Below are 12,553 nucleotides of genomic sequence, written 5' to 3'. Positions count from 1 at the left end.
AACCATCTGTACCTGTAAAGGAGGGAAATAGGGAGCTGGGACAGAGTCTTTATAAGGATTATGGAATCATAGGGAAGATGGTGATATTCTTTCCACGACAGTCCAATTCAAAATCTTCAGGGCTTCCCTGGTGGCGCAGTGGTTGAGAGTCCGCCTTCCGATGCAGGGGACGCGGGTTCGTGCCCAGGTCCGGGAAGAACCCACATGCCGCGGAGCGGCTGGGCCCCTGAGCCATGGCCGCTGAGCCTGCGCGTCTGGAGCCTGTGCTCCGCAACGGGAGAGGCCACGACAGTGAGAGGCCTGCGTACCACAAAATCCTGTCTTCATCCCCCAGCAGGTGAAGCTTTTTCCCGACAGCCATGTTGCCAGGATGGACAAGGGTAATTGTACAGTGTTCTTAATTGGGCATCATACTTATTTATCTTCACCATCTATCACACAAAGGGCCTTGCCAAGCACAACGCTCTGACCTTCAATCATAAGCCACATGTGAGACTACGGAGGTTTCCATGAGCAGCTGCCGCCGTCGTATCCCATTATAGCTTCAAGGGCTTCCTAGCTGTCCACCAGTGAGGTCAGAAGCACCCCCCTGCCCCTCACTGTCCATCACAGCACGACAGGTGAGTGAGAGGACAGCCTCAGAGTGGAGAAGCCTGGGGTTCATAGGTGCAACTGACTGCCAACATGACAGATTGCTTGTTTCATATGCAAAAGAGGAAGGAAAAGAGGGGCCCCACGGGATCTCAGGGCTCTGCAGCGGGCAGGCACAGCCTGCGGGCATGGGGCAGGCAAACCAGTGCCTAGCAAGGGCCCCCGCAGGGGGTGAATCAGTGAACAGTGAATTGAGAGCAGCTGGAGAACCCAGTCCTGCATCTGCTCCCTAGCTCTGAGCAGGGATCACAGAGTCACAGAGCAGGAAAGGACTTTGAGACCTCTGTGCCACCCCCTTCTTTTTACAGGTGAGGAAACAAAGACACTGAAGGGTAACTTACATCCTGCAGGTCACATTCCCCGTTAGTGCCGGGGCTAAAAGGAGAACCCAGATTGCCTGACGCCTGAACTGGAGCTCCTTCTACCGTATTTATGGCCTCCAAATCCGGAACAGCTCTTTCAAGAACAAATCAGTACAGAAGGTCACCGGGTGACTGGGTGGGATGAGGGTAGAGGATTACACATTCAGACCTTGTAATGAATGGGCAAGACCCCTGAGCACAGCCAGTAGATTGGGCTAAGGCTCCTCAAGTGTAGGAGGGCTGCTTGAATTAGGGGTGGAGAACTGCAGAGATTTTCAGGGATTCTCTAAAGTGAGCCTCCCTGCAGGATCATCCCATGATAGTAGGAATTTCCTATAACGGTGATGATGTGTAACATTCATTCGCATGTTCAAATGCCCCAACAAAGTGAAAAATCAGATAATTTTATCCTAAAAATAGTTCTTATTCTTAATAAAGGAAGATTGAAGCTTAAGGAAGAAAGGATTCATTGTCACGCTTCCCCCTCCAATCCACATACCTGCCCCAGAAAAGCAATCACGAGAGAGAAATGGAATTATCAGTGTACATAGCATCAACGTGGAAAGAACCCTTAATTAACATGTAACCACTGAATCCTTTTGATGGAATAACTGGAACCTACTGAGTAGTCAGTAATGCAGTCTTAGAGTTAGAGATGAGCGTACCTACAAATAATCAGGATTCAAATGGATGAGATGCTTATCCAAATTATCAGTCTCAACTTGCCCACTCACCCTCCAGATAGCCTCATTCCCTAACATAGCACAGCCCTCCCAGTTCAGTTCACAATGCTTTTCCATTCCTAAACCTTAAAAACAAAATTGTAATACTTCAAAAAACGTTACAGAGCTAATTCCCAAAATTTACTGCCCACAAGCAACTGCTCTCATTCTTGCTTGCTCCCTTTCTTGCTTTGTCTGCTTAGCTGGGTTTTATATAATTATAAACGTAATGCTCAAGAAAATTTTCAAAGAATAAGGCAATGCAATCAAAGTCTGTCCCGAGGGACGTCCGTGTCAGTCGAGTAGTTAAGACTCTGAGCTTCCGATGCAGGGGGTGCTGGTTCGATCCCTGGTCGGGGAACTAGGATCCCGCAGGCTGCGCTGCACAGCCAAAACCAAAAAGCTTTCCAAAGTCCGTCCCGAAGGTGTATTTTCTAGGAAACACTGCCGTGGTTACTAAGGGGTTTAGATGCCACCTTCCTGTGCACCCCGAGGTCAGACAGATTGGTTCAGCAGCTTTGCTTTGCTCTCTTCTTTCTAGAAGTGTGTCCTCAGTATTGCCATCTGGTAAGTGGGGTGGGAATAACACTGGCATTTATCATGTAAATCCATTGCAAGGATTATACATGACCCATACAAAGTACTTAGGACTGTGCCGGGAACATAGCAGAGGTTTAGAGGTAGTCCTTAAAGAGACTAAAAGTCCCCAGATGACAGTCTGTAGCCTTACAACAGACATCAGTCAGTTAAATCCTCGTAAGACCTGCTCAGTCGCTATGTTTTCATCTTCCTTTCTGCATGAACCTGTAATACTGGTCTGCCCCAGCACAGAGTATGTTTTGATTATACACAGCTGGCCAGTAAGAACCAAGTGCCTCCTTGTGTTGCACTTAGGCAGTGCCATGTGTGATTACAGGCTTAACACTTCCGTTCTGATGATAATGATGACAGTAACAGCAGCACTGATAATGGCCAAGAGATGACAAATAACCAGCAATGCAAAACTTGCCCAAGGAGGGGCTGCCTTTCCCTAGCTTCTGGCTGAACACAATAAAAAGGATCATCTCCATCCAAGAGGCAATTAAACACTTCTCTGCAGGAAGCTAAACTAAAAGATCCATCAAGGGCACGGGGGCTGCCCTCGGGAGTATTTCACGTCTTCTTCATGCTGCAGATTCTGCTTCAAAATATTAACAGGCCATTAAGCACCTGAGATCCCGAGGGGGTACCCAGGTGACCAAAGTGGTGTCTTAAAGCTTTGACCTTCTTGCTAGGTTTTTTGTTCTCTCTCTTCTGTTCTCTCTTCCTTGTAGAACTGAAAGTTCAGTTTTGAACAGGTCACTGGTTTCCAGGGTTTTCTTGAACTCAGTGACTCTTTTGGTATGAGCCCACAGACTGGTACGACAGCATTGTGACCCCACGGAAGCGCAAGTTAACACTGTTCTTTTCTCCCTGGCCTAGTTTGTAATGGTATCTGAATATGATCAATTGAAGGCAAAGTGTGTAAGGAATGACCTGAGCCAGAGAAGCTCAAAGAATTGGGCATCCACTTCCCCGAGTCCCTTGGCATGTTCCATCAACAGAGCTTTCAGAGATGTCCCGGCTAGGCACTAAAGTGGTTTTAGGTCCCAAATGGCCTCTCTCTACCAATTAGGAAAATTAAGTCAAAAGTCAAAAAGATGGAATGGAGCGAGCTCTGTTTCCCTCAGAGGACAGGTATAAGGAGTGAGAGTCAGGCAGACTCAAGAACAGCAAGGGAAATACATTTCAGTGGATGACAAGGCGAGGCAGTGACACCTTTGTGAGCTCTCATAAACTCTGCAACTCTTGAAACCAAGCAGGACCCTGTGGGACTCCTGGGAACAAAAGCCTTTCTGTGTCCCCTTCCCTGAGTTCCAAAGGGCAGGTTCAAACAGTTGCTAATCAGGGAAGGGAGGGGATGCGGAGACAGAGAGGAACAGTCAAAAAAAAACAGCAGTGCAGCCTTGTGGCAGGGTCCTGGTTCCCCCGCAAGTGATACATGTATCTTTGAGCTCTTCTGCAGAACTAAAACCCCCAACAAATGGAAGATGTTAACTACTTGATGAAGCATTCTTCATTACAGAGAGAAGGTCACAGCTTATCACCACCTGATGCCAGATGACCTCTAGATTGAAGGAATGAGGGCCCTGCTTGCACACTGATCCTTATCAGCAACCCTGCCCCTGGACTATAAGACTCCTCACAACCCCCCTTCCCCAGGTTGGCACACACAGTTTTGAGGGCATGAGCCCACCGTGGCCCCCTTTGCCTGGCAAAACAATAAAGCTATCCATTTTTACTTCACCCCAAACTCTGTCTCCAAGATTCAGTTTGGCGCCCGGGTACAGAGGCTGCATTCGGCATCACTCTGAGCCCTCCAAACAAACTAGCTTCACAGATGTCCCCTCTGCCTTTGCAAAGCTATTTGCCTACAGGCTGACAGCAGACCAATTAGGATATCAAGTAACACATGGATGAAAGGCAGCACTGGTAACAATGAATGTGGTTTATGAAAATTAAGAGTGCCAGCGAGAATGTTTTAGAAAACCAAACCAAACTTCTCCAGATGGCTTGATCATTTTCCATGGACTGTTGGCCTTAGTTCCAGCTCTAAGTATTTGTAGAATACCTAGGATACCTAGTATTTCAGGATTCTCACATGGAATGCAGTCGAGTAATATGTTCTTTGAGATCAGTCACACCTGCGTTATAATCGACTCACTTTTCTCATCTGTAAAATGGGATAACAACATATACCTCCCCAGGTTATGATAAAGGCTGAGTAGGTAATGCAGGGCATGTAAATGATTTAATATAGTGCCGACAACATAGTGAGTATTTTTAAATCGGTTGCTAAGGATAGTAAGGAGAAGAAAAAGATAAAAATAAAATGATATTACACCTATATAACAATATCCTTAACATGTTACCTAACAAGGCCATCCGTTAAGTAGATGGGAAAGTACTTACTTTATTTGATTTTCTGGCTTTAATTATCCACCTAGATGTGTGCAAGACTTACTGATACAATAAATTTAAATATGTAGAATATGCTTGTACTGGTCAGACACATAGAAAAGTTAGCGATTTCCCAAACTAGGCCTCAACAAAAGAGCAGTGAGCAGAACACAGGCCATGCCATTGCCACAAGGGCCCCCAAGAGAGCATCTTTTCCCCACCTGTCTTCTGCGTCAGAAGGACAAAGTGAGAGTGTGGTCGGCCAGTGGCGCCTCCACCGTCTCCTAAATAAAGGCAGAAAACTTGAAGGTTCTGTGATTCTTTGAGCCATTGCCTTCCTTCCCCAACATCTGCATCTGTAGTCAACTTAAAGTCTGAGAGGGCAACAGCCTTGATGCATCGAGATGAAATCTGAGGTCAAATCCTATGACAGGCTGGTAGTGAATTAATTATGTCATCTGTCATTCAACTAACATTCATGGAGGATAAAATAAACAACAAGGACCTACTGTATGGCACAGGGTACTATATTCAGTATCTTGTAATAACCTATAATGGAAAAGAATCTGAAAAAGAGAGCAGACGTTTGGCCTTATGTTCCTTACAGTCTAAAGAGGGGAAATAGCCAACAAGAAATAAATACATAACAATAACTGCTATGCTGCATAGATATAAGGTCACAGTACAGAATGACAGGCACACAGGGGTTGGGAGCGTCTGTTTTAGATAGGATGGTTTTCTATCAGGCACACAGTCAAGACCTTGGCTTTGTGCTCACTGGCAGAATAAAGCTATTCCTTTGGGTACCAACGATGATTTCCTAACCAATCATATAAAGTCTCCTGGAGACCGGTATCTCTCCTCTGTAAGCCTTTATTCCCAACCAACATCCTCTGACTCCTCCTTTTACCGTAGATGTGTATGTCGGGGTAGAACAGGGAAGGTACGTCTGGGAAGGTACATAATGCAGGTACATCTAAGGGTTAGTTAAATCAAGGCAGTTTCTCTTTTACCTATGCTAAAATTAATATTGCTTACTGTAGAAAATTTGAAAAACACAGTAAAGTATAAAGAAGAAAAATAAAACCATAATCTCACCTACCAGGAGAATGGCAACTAACATTCTAGTATGTTCCCTGCATGTTTTGGTGACTCTCAATCTCTCACTATCTCTCTCTCACACACACACACATACACACACAAGTTCACACTGCACATTCTATTTTTTATCTTACATTTTCTTTCCTTAACATTACATCGTGAGTATATATTCTTACATACAATAAAATTCTTCGAAGATACTTTAATAGCTGCACATATTCTGTCCTATGTTTATACTGTATTTTAATCAGTCATTTCTATATAGATGGCAATGCAGACGCTTTCCAATTTTTCACTGTTGTTAAAAATGCACCTGCAATCAGCGTTTTTATATATATTCTTGTCCACATCTCTAATTATTTCCTTAAAATAGATTCCAAGGAGAAATACTGATCAAGAAAGAGGGTACCAAACATTTTTGAGACCTTTGAGAAAACTGACAAACTGACTTCCAGAAACCTGGCTAGTGGCCAATCTTACCAACAGCTTCTGAGAATGCCTGTTTAACCACACTGTCAAGGGCACGATGGCATTATTCCTCTTTAATTCTGTTATTTTTAACAGTAAAAGACTCTCTCACTGCTATTAAAAATTTTGTTAATTCATTTATTCTCTGAAGTGAAAAGGCTTCTCTCTCTATATTTATTCATTTGTATGGTCTTATTCCTGTGAATAGTCAATTTCACATCATTTGCCCATTTTCCTAATAGATTTGGATCTTTTTCAAAAATTCATTTTACAACAATATTGCTAGATAAGGATTCTTCCAGTTACTTAATGGTTGCATTAATCTTTGGAACATATTTGATTTGACTAAGTGACATGAGATTTCAAAATTACTCTAGCACGCATTCTGCAAAACATCTGGCGTTGGGAGATTCAAAGAAAGCAGGCCATCTTCACCACTGGAATTAAACAGAAGGAGAAAATGGAGGTAACTGTCCCTGGCACACAGTGAAGGGACAGGCAAGTCAGTTTCCTTCCTGTACCAGAATATCTCACTACTGACCGGCATCAGCCTCTCGGCCTGTCCGTGCTCTCCAGATTCAAAGCTAAACCCCTGTGACATGCCCTTGTTTTCTCTTGTTAGCACCACTCTGTGTTCCTAATCCAGTCTAATTTCTAACATTACTTTTTAAAAACTTTTTAACCAGAGAGTGATTTGGGAATTAGACAATCAGTCTTTCTGGGCAATGAAGAACAGAATACATCAGAACATGACTTAGGAATTGAATGGATTTCAAATATTGTTCCTATAATTTACTATATTTTAGTAGTCCCGGGGTATATGCCTTTGGACTAGTTATTTAAACTCTCTGAGGATGAGTTTTCTCGCCTGTAAAATTATAGGTATTTTGCAATCCAGGTGCCTCCTCTGAGTTTAACAACAAAGTGTCTTGTGGGCCTTGATGTTGGAAGGTAGGGCTGGACAGAGATAGGACAGAGCAGGTTGCCACAAACAGACTGGACACAAAATGAATCTTACTTTTGTGTGCGTCTTCAGCACTTGAATGTCTAAGAGTATAATAAGTAACAGTAGACAAGGGGATAGTTTTTGGTACTAAGCTACACAGATTTTGATTCTGCCAAAAAGGGCTCCCAGGCCATGGTTCCTGGCCCATTTAACCCAGGATACTTCTCCTCTAGCTTAAATGGGAGCTTTGATTACTTTGTGGGTTTTCTGTAACTTTGTTGCAACATACTATTTTTCTGGAAACTCCAAATCACATTTGCTTTCTCACTTATATCTTCTTTCCTGTTAGCTTTTTATCTTTAGAAAATTGCTGATTGCATCTCATATGAGCCAGGTAACAAATTCTTAACCTTCTAAAGTTGAACTACCTACAGACTCAGACGCAGCAACACTGGCAGTGGCCACGGGTGGGACTCCTTATGGCCGAGACTCAAACATTTCAGGGGAGCCCATTGCAGTATCTTTTTGTTGACACATCAACTGCCCTGCAGGTTGTCTATGCAAATGAGCTTTGACATCTTTAGATATTGGCCTCTGCTACTGGATGTGATCCTGTCTACCAAGGGTAGGGTTAGGGTTTTTCAAATATCTTGAAACTACCAATATTTTACATGTAAAAAGGTATGAGAAAGATTTTTGCCAATTTAAAAGTCACTTAGAGAGATAAGAAGAGGAAAAAGAGGCCCAGATATTACAAAGTTAATAATAACTTAGTAATATTTACTCAGTAATAACTTAGTATTTACTTAGAATTACTCACCAGGAAATCGTCAAAGGTAGCACCAAAATTCAGGGCTCCTGTTTCCCTACCCAAGCAATGGCTATTAAGCAAATATGCTGTAATAATGATAAATTACACAGATAATAAGTTTAAAATTAAGTGTCAGAAACACAGAAAAGTTAGTATTGTAACATCACTCATTTTCTCCTTTGTGTGTGTGTGTGAACTGTTGTTGTGTTGTTCTCTTCTTCTTCTCTCGAGTCACAGTAAAAGAAATTCCCACCACTCCCATACCCAGTTCACTGAAGAGTGTGGCTTTTTCCCTTCCAAGTCTTTGTACATGCTGTTCCTGCAGCCTAGAGAGTCCTTCACTTCCCAAGTCTCCCCTTCCCTCCCACCACATCATTTCTCTCCTGTTTAACTCCCCCCTTCTTTTATATCTCAGCTCAGATGTTATTTGTCCCTAAGACTTTCCCTGATCAGCTCTCTTCACCCCAAGCTCAGAACGGTGTGTGTGCTCAAGATACCTTGCTCTTCTTATAGTACTTTGCTCACCAGATTTTTGTGTTTGTTTACTGTGGGTAAGGTATTATTCTGAGCCCCTTAAGGTCAATGTTGATCATTTGTTATCTCTGCCTCTTCAGTATGTATCACAGGACCTGGGTTGGTGGTGGGTGGAGAATGGGTGAGTAAACAAATAAACAGATGCAAAAGCATAAAGCATTTGGGGGCAATGCTTGAAAGAAGCTGGCAGCATTCTGAATTGCTCTTGGTAACAAATGGTCTGCTTTGAAGTAAGAGAAATGAACAGAATGCAGAAATAGTCTTCCAGAAACTTACAATGTCAAGGGAAACAATGTTCCCAAATAGCTACCAAGGAATAACAGAAACCTAATTACACTTGCAAACTATTTCACAAAATTCTAAAACATTACCATCAGGCCACAGGTATTCATAATAAATAAAATTCTCAAACCTTGGTATGTGGGACTCTTTATGAGGAAAACTAGAGGACGATCAGGAACCCAGGGCTGTTTTCTAAGGACTGCTAGTCATGATCTGGAAGCCTCTGCACCCACTGGATTATCTGACCCAGACTTTTGTTCCTAGAGTTCAGAATTGCAGTAAGAGACTTCCCTGGTGGTCCAGTCAGTAAGACTCCACAGTCCCAATGCAGGGAGCCCAGGTTCGATTCCTGGTCAAGGAACTAGATCCCACATGCCACAAGGAAGATCCCGCGTGCAGCAACTAAGACCCAGCACAGCCAAAATAAAAACAAAACAAAAATATTGCTATGAATTTTTTAAAACAGATGGAATTATTTCCACTCTGGGGTTTTATCAAGGTGTTTAGATGTCAACCTCATTTTATAATCCCTACACGATTCTGAGTGACACAGGTACACCAGGTGCTAGGTTTAGATTTCTATCATGGCCTAATCAAGATGTCTCTGTAATGTTTTACCATCCTAAGATTTAGTAGTCAGCTAATGGGGCATCCTTCCCATCCACAGGTTACTCAGTTGCCCTAGGCTTTTTGTTACCATGCTACATTTGAACATCAAGTCCTTTCAGTCTAGAATGAAAGGAAAGATTAAACTTGGAAACCTAGACATCAAATCCTATGACAGATTTGTAATAAATCAATTATTAATTCATTTATTATTCAACAAAAGTTTTCTGAGTACCTTTTATATACCTGGCCATGGTCTAAGCTGGACACCCAGCTGAGTGATCTAAGCATCAACAGTATGATAAATGTCAGACCAACATCTGTGTTTTCAGATCGCCAGTCTAGTGCCCTTTCCACTGGGTTTCGAGAGAAACCCTGTGCTTCCTTCAGGCCCTTTTTTTTCCTCCTTCAGACTAATTACCTATTTAAGAGAGAAATGTTCAACAGAAACCTCACTCGTCCTGTGTGAAGACTATCATTAATGCCTGGTTTTCACATACAAAGGAGCATTTCCTTCTACTGCTGTCAGCTTTCTTTCAAATATGAAATCCCAAAGACCATATTTAAGAAGCATCAGAATTCCTAAAACTCCTCTAGCCACTCTAGAGGAGTGGCTAGAAGCCTCTTACTGCAGTCCCTTACACCAGGGAAGTCTCTTACTGCAATTCTGAAGTCTTCTTCCTTCAATTTCCCAGAAATCTATTTTGGGGTTGCTGTCACTTTAATGAACCAATCTGAAAACCAGGCATTTTCAGGGATCAAAATTTATATTAGGATATCCATCTTCATCTGATCAATTGATAATTGTCCACTCCTAGCCCTAAGAGAGGAGTAGATATAAAATGAACTTAGAAAATAAGGAGACAAGCATTTACATACAGTGTAGGAAAACCAGCCTTGTTACCTTATAGGCACACTTTGCATAGCATAATTCCTTAAGGGGATAGTAAGAGATGATGCCAGAGACACAGCTGTGGACACAAGGCCCAGGATAATTTCAGCACCTGGGAACCAAGTGCCCCAAAGCTTCATATTAAGATGCAGGAAGGGGAGCAGAGGCATGATTAGTCATAAATTAGGGCAAGCATATAAACGTCCAGGCTTCAACATATCCTCCGGCTCAAAGAAAAGACATGAGGGAGGCTAAGGGGAAAAGATTGAAAACAAATCCCCAAAGTCTTCTACACCAATAGATACAATGGTTGAAAAGGCATCAGTAAAACCAAGAAGCCATGTTCCTGAGGGCATTCTGAATCCACAGAATAAGAAAGAATTTAAGAGTGTGAGAAAGGAAAGACGAAGGCCAGCCTGCTTAATACCACCGGACTTGATGGCTGATACTGGTGTGCTGTTTGTACACTAAGAGGGTATATGCCGTTTATTTCATTTGCAATGTGGGATTCAGCATCGTAATGCTTGCAACGAGCTCGGGCTCTTGAATAGAAGCCTTCCATCACCATCTTCATTTAATAAAATCTGAACTTTCAGGAGGTGAGGATAACATCTCTCATAAATGTTAAATATAATTGGAAACAGTCTCTATATAATTTTCTTTAAAAATGACTGTGTGTAGAAAATTACTGTGACTGCTTTTGAAAGCCTCAAATATTTATTTATTAAGTCAGGATCCCAACTTGTAAATAAACAAATTACCAGGTGTCATCATGTTTTTAAACAAATGGGCTACCCCATTATAAGAGCATGGAACAGATAATAAACTATGTAATGTAAAACTAAAATATTTTCCTTCAGTGCTAGATGATAAATTATTGCATTTGAATTTCATCACATAAAAGGGTTGAGAGTTTCATGGGTACACTGACAGAGACTCGAAATGGTACCACATAACGTTTATAAAGCTCTTTTATACCTGTGAACTACTTTACACCCACTTTTATAGAATCATAGGGTATAGTATCATAAGGGAACCCTTAAAAGGTAAGAAACTTAACTAATGGTATACAACTACTTAGTCTTAGACCCAGTGTAAGAATACAGACCAACCATTTCCCACGTAGCTCCCTGAGTCTAAGTTTATACTGAAAAGTGGGAAATGGGAAAGAGTATCAGACCCCTTGGATCCAGTCAGATTCTTGGACCCTGTATAGTAACTTTCCATCTCTGTCTACAATCTAAGCATGAGAAAGCCAGAGAAACATTTGTTGTCTTATTCTTTTATCTGTCCAGACTTTTCCCATTTGATTTCATCTCCCTTTAGTTTTAAGATAAATCATGTCATCTGAGCACATTTTCCAAAAAGAAATCTTTGTAATAATTTTAAGGTAACATGTTGACCTGACATGATAAAAAGACACGAGAGGAAGCAGTATGAAAACAAGACGATGAAACCCATAAAATCCAACCCACACTTCCAGACCCATTTCTGTCTGCTACCCTGTGGCCCCCTATCATTTACCGATCCTCACTGATGCTCAAACCTGGCTTTGCCTTGGTAAAACTGTATAGAATTCCAAGGAGAACGAAGAGGTTAAAAAGGGGTTATTTCCATATGGAAATAAAAATGGTCAATGTTGTCAAATGTCATTGGAAAGTCCGTAAGATGAAATCTGTGAAGAGAGTATCAGATTTGACAACTGCGAGATCATTAATATCTCCTAGAACAGAATCAGCAGAGTGATAGAGGCACCCAATTATAGAGGATGAAGAAGGGTAGACTTTTCTAAGAAGGAAAGAAGAGACTAGAGGTGAGATAGTAAATAAAGGAGAGGCTGGGGCCAAGAAAGGTTTCTGTTTTGTTTTGTTTTTAAGTGGGAGTGACAAATATAAAGTCTGTGGGGAAGAATCCTGTAGAGGTTGAGATATTAGAAATTCAAAAATTAAGAAAAAATTGAACAATTGATGGAACATTGCAGAAAAAAGAAGGGCATACATAGCGAGAGTAATTTGCCTTGAATTAGAAAAATGAAAAGCTCTTTCTACAATGCTGAAGAAAAGGTAGTGAAGGTGGGTGATGATAAATAGAAGTGTCTGTGTATGGAGACAGGTAGATATGAACCTCAGTTTTTATTCAGTAATTGGCAGAAAACTTCCTTTAAAACTTCCTTTAAAAGTGTGTAATAGCTGTTATGGG

At 41.8% G+C, this 12,553-nt stretch overlaps 1 protein-coding gene across 1 annotated transcript in view; it reads right to left on the bottom strand.

Annotated features, from left to right (window-relative positions):
• The window catches only part of DCC (DCC netrin 1 receptor), a 782,001-nt gene extending 771,477 nt beyond the window's left edge, over positions 1-10,524 (bottom strand). The window contains exons 1-2 of the mRNA XM_024756807.1: positions 10,367-10,524; positions 993-1,107 (exon numbers count right to left, since the gene is read on the bottom strand). Coding sequence (XP_024612575.1) covers positions 993-1,107; positions 10,367-10,524 — 273 coding nt within the window. The remainder of the gene's footprint in view (positions 1-992; positions 1,108-10,366) is intronic.
• Positions 10,525-12,553: the final 2,029 nt, after the last annotated feature.

This window comes from Neophocaena asiaeorientalis, unplaced genomic scaffold, assembly GCF_003031525.2.
Source record: "Neophocaena asiaeorientalis asiaeorientalis breed wild unplaced genomic scaffold, Neophocaena_asiaeorientalis_V1.1 scaffold133, whole genome shotgun sequence".
NCBI lineage: Eukaryota > Metazoa > Chordata > Mammalia > Artiodactyla > Phocoenidae > Neophocaena > Neophocaena asiaeorientalis.
The sequence above is the reverse complement of the archived record's forward strand: the minus strand, read 5'-3'. Positions and strand labels throughout refer to the sequence as shown.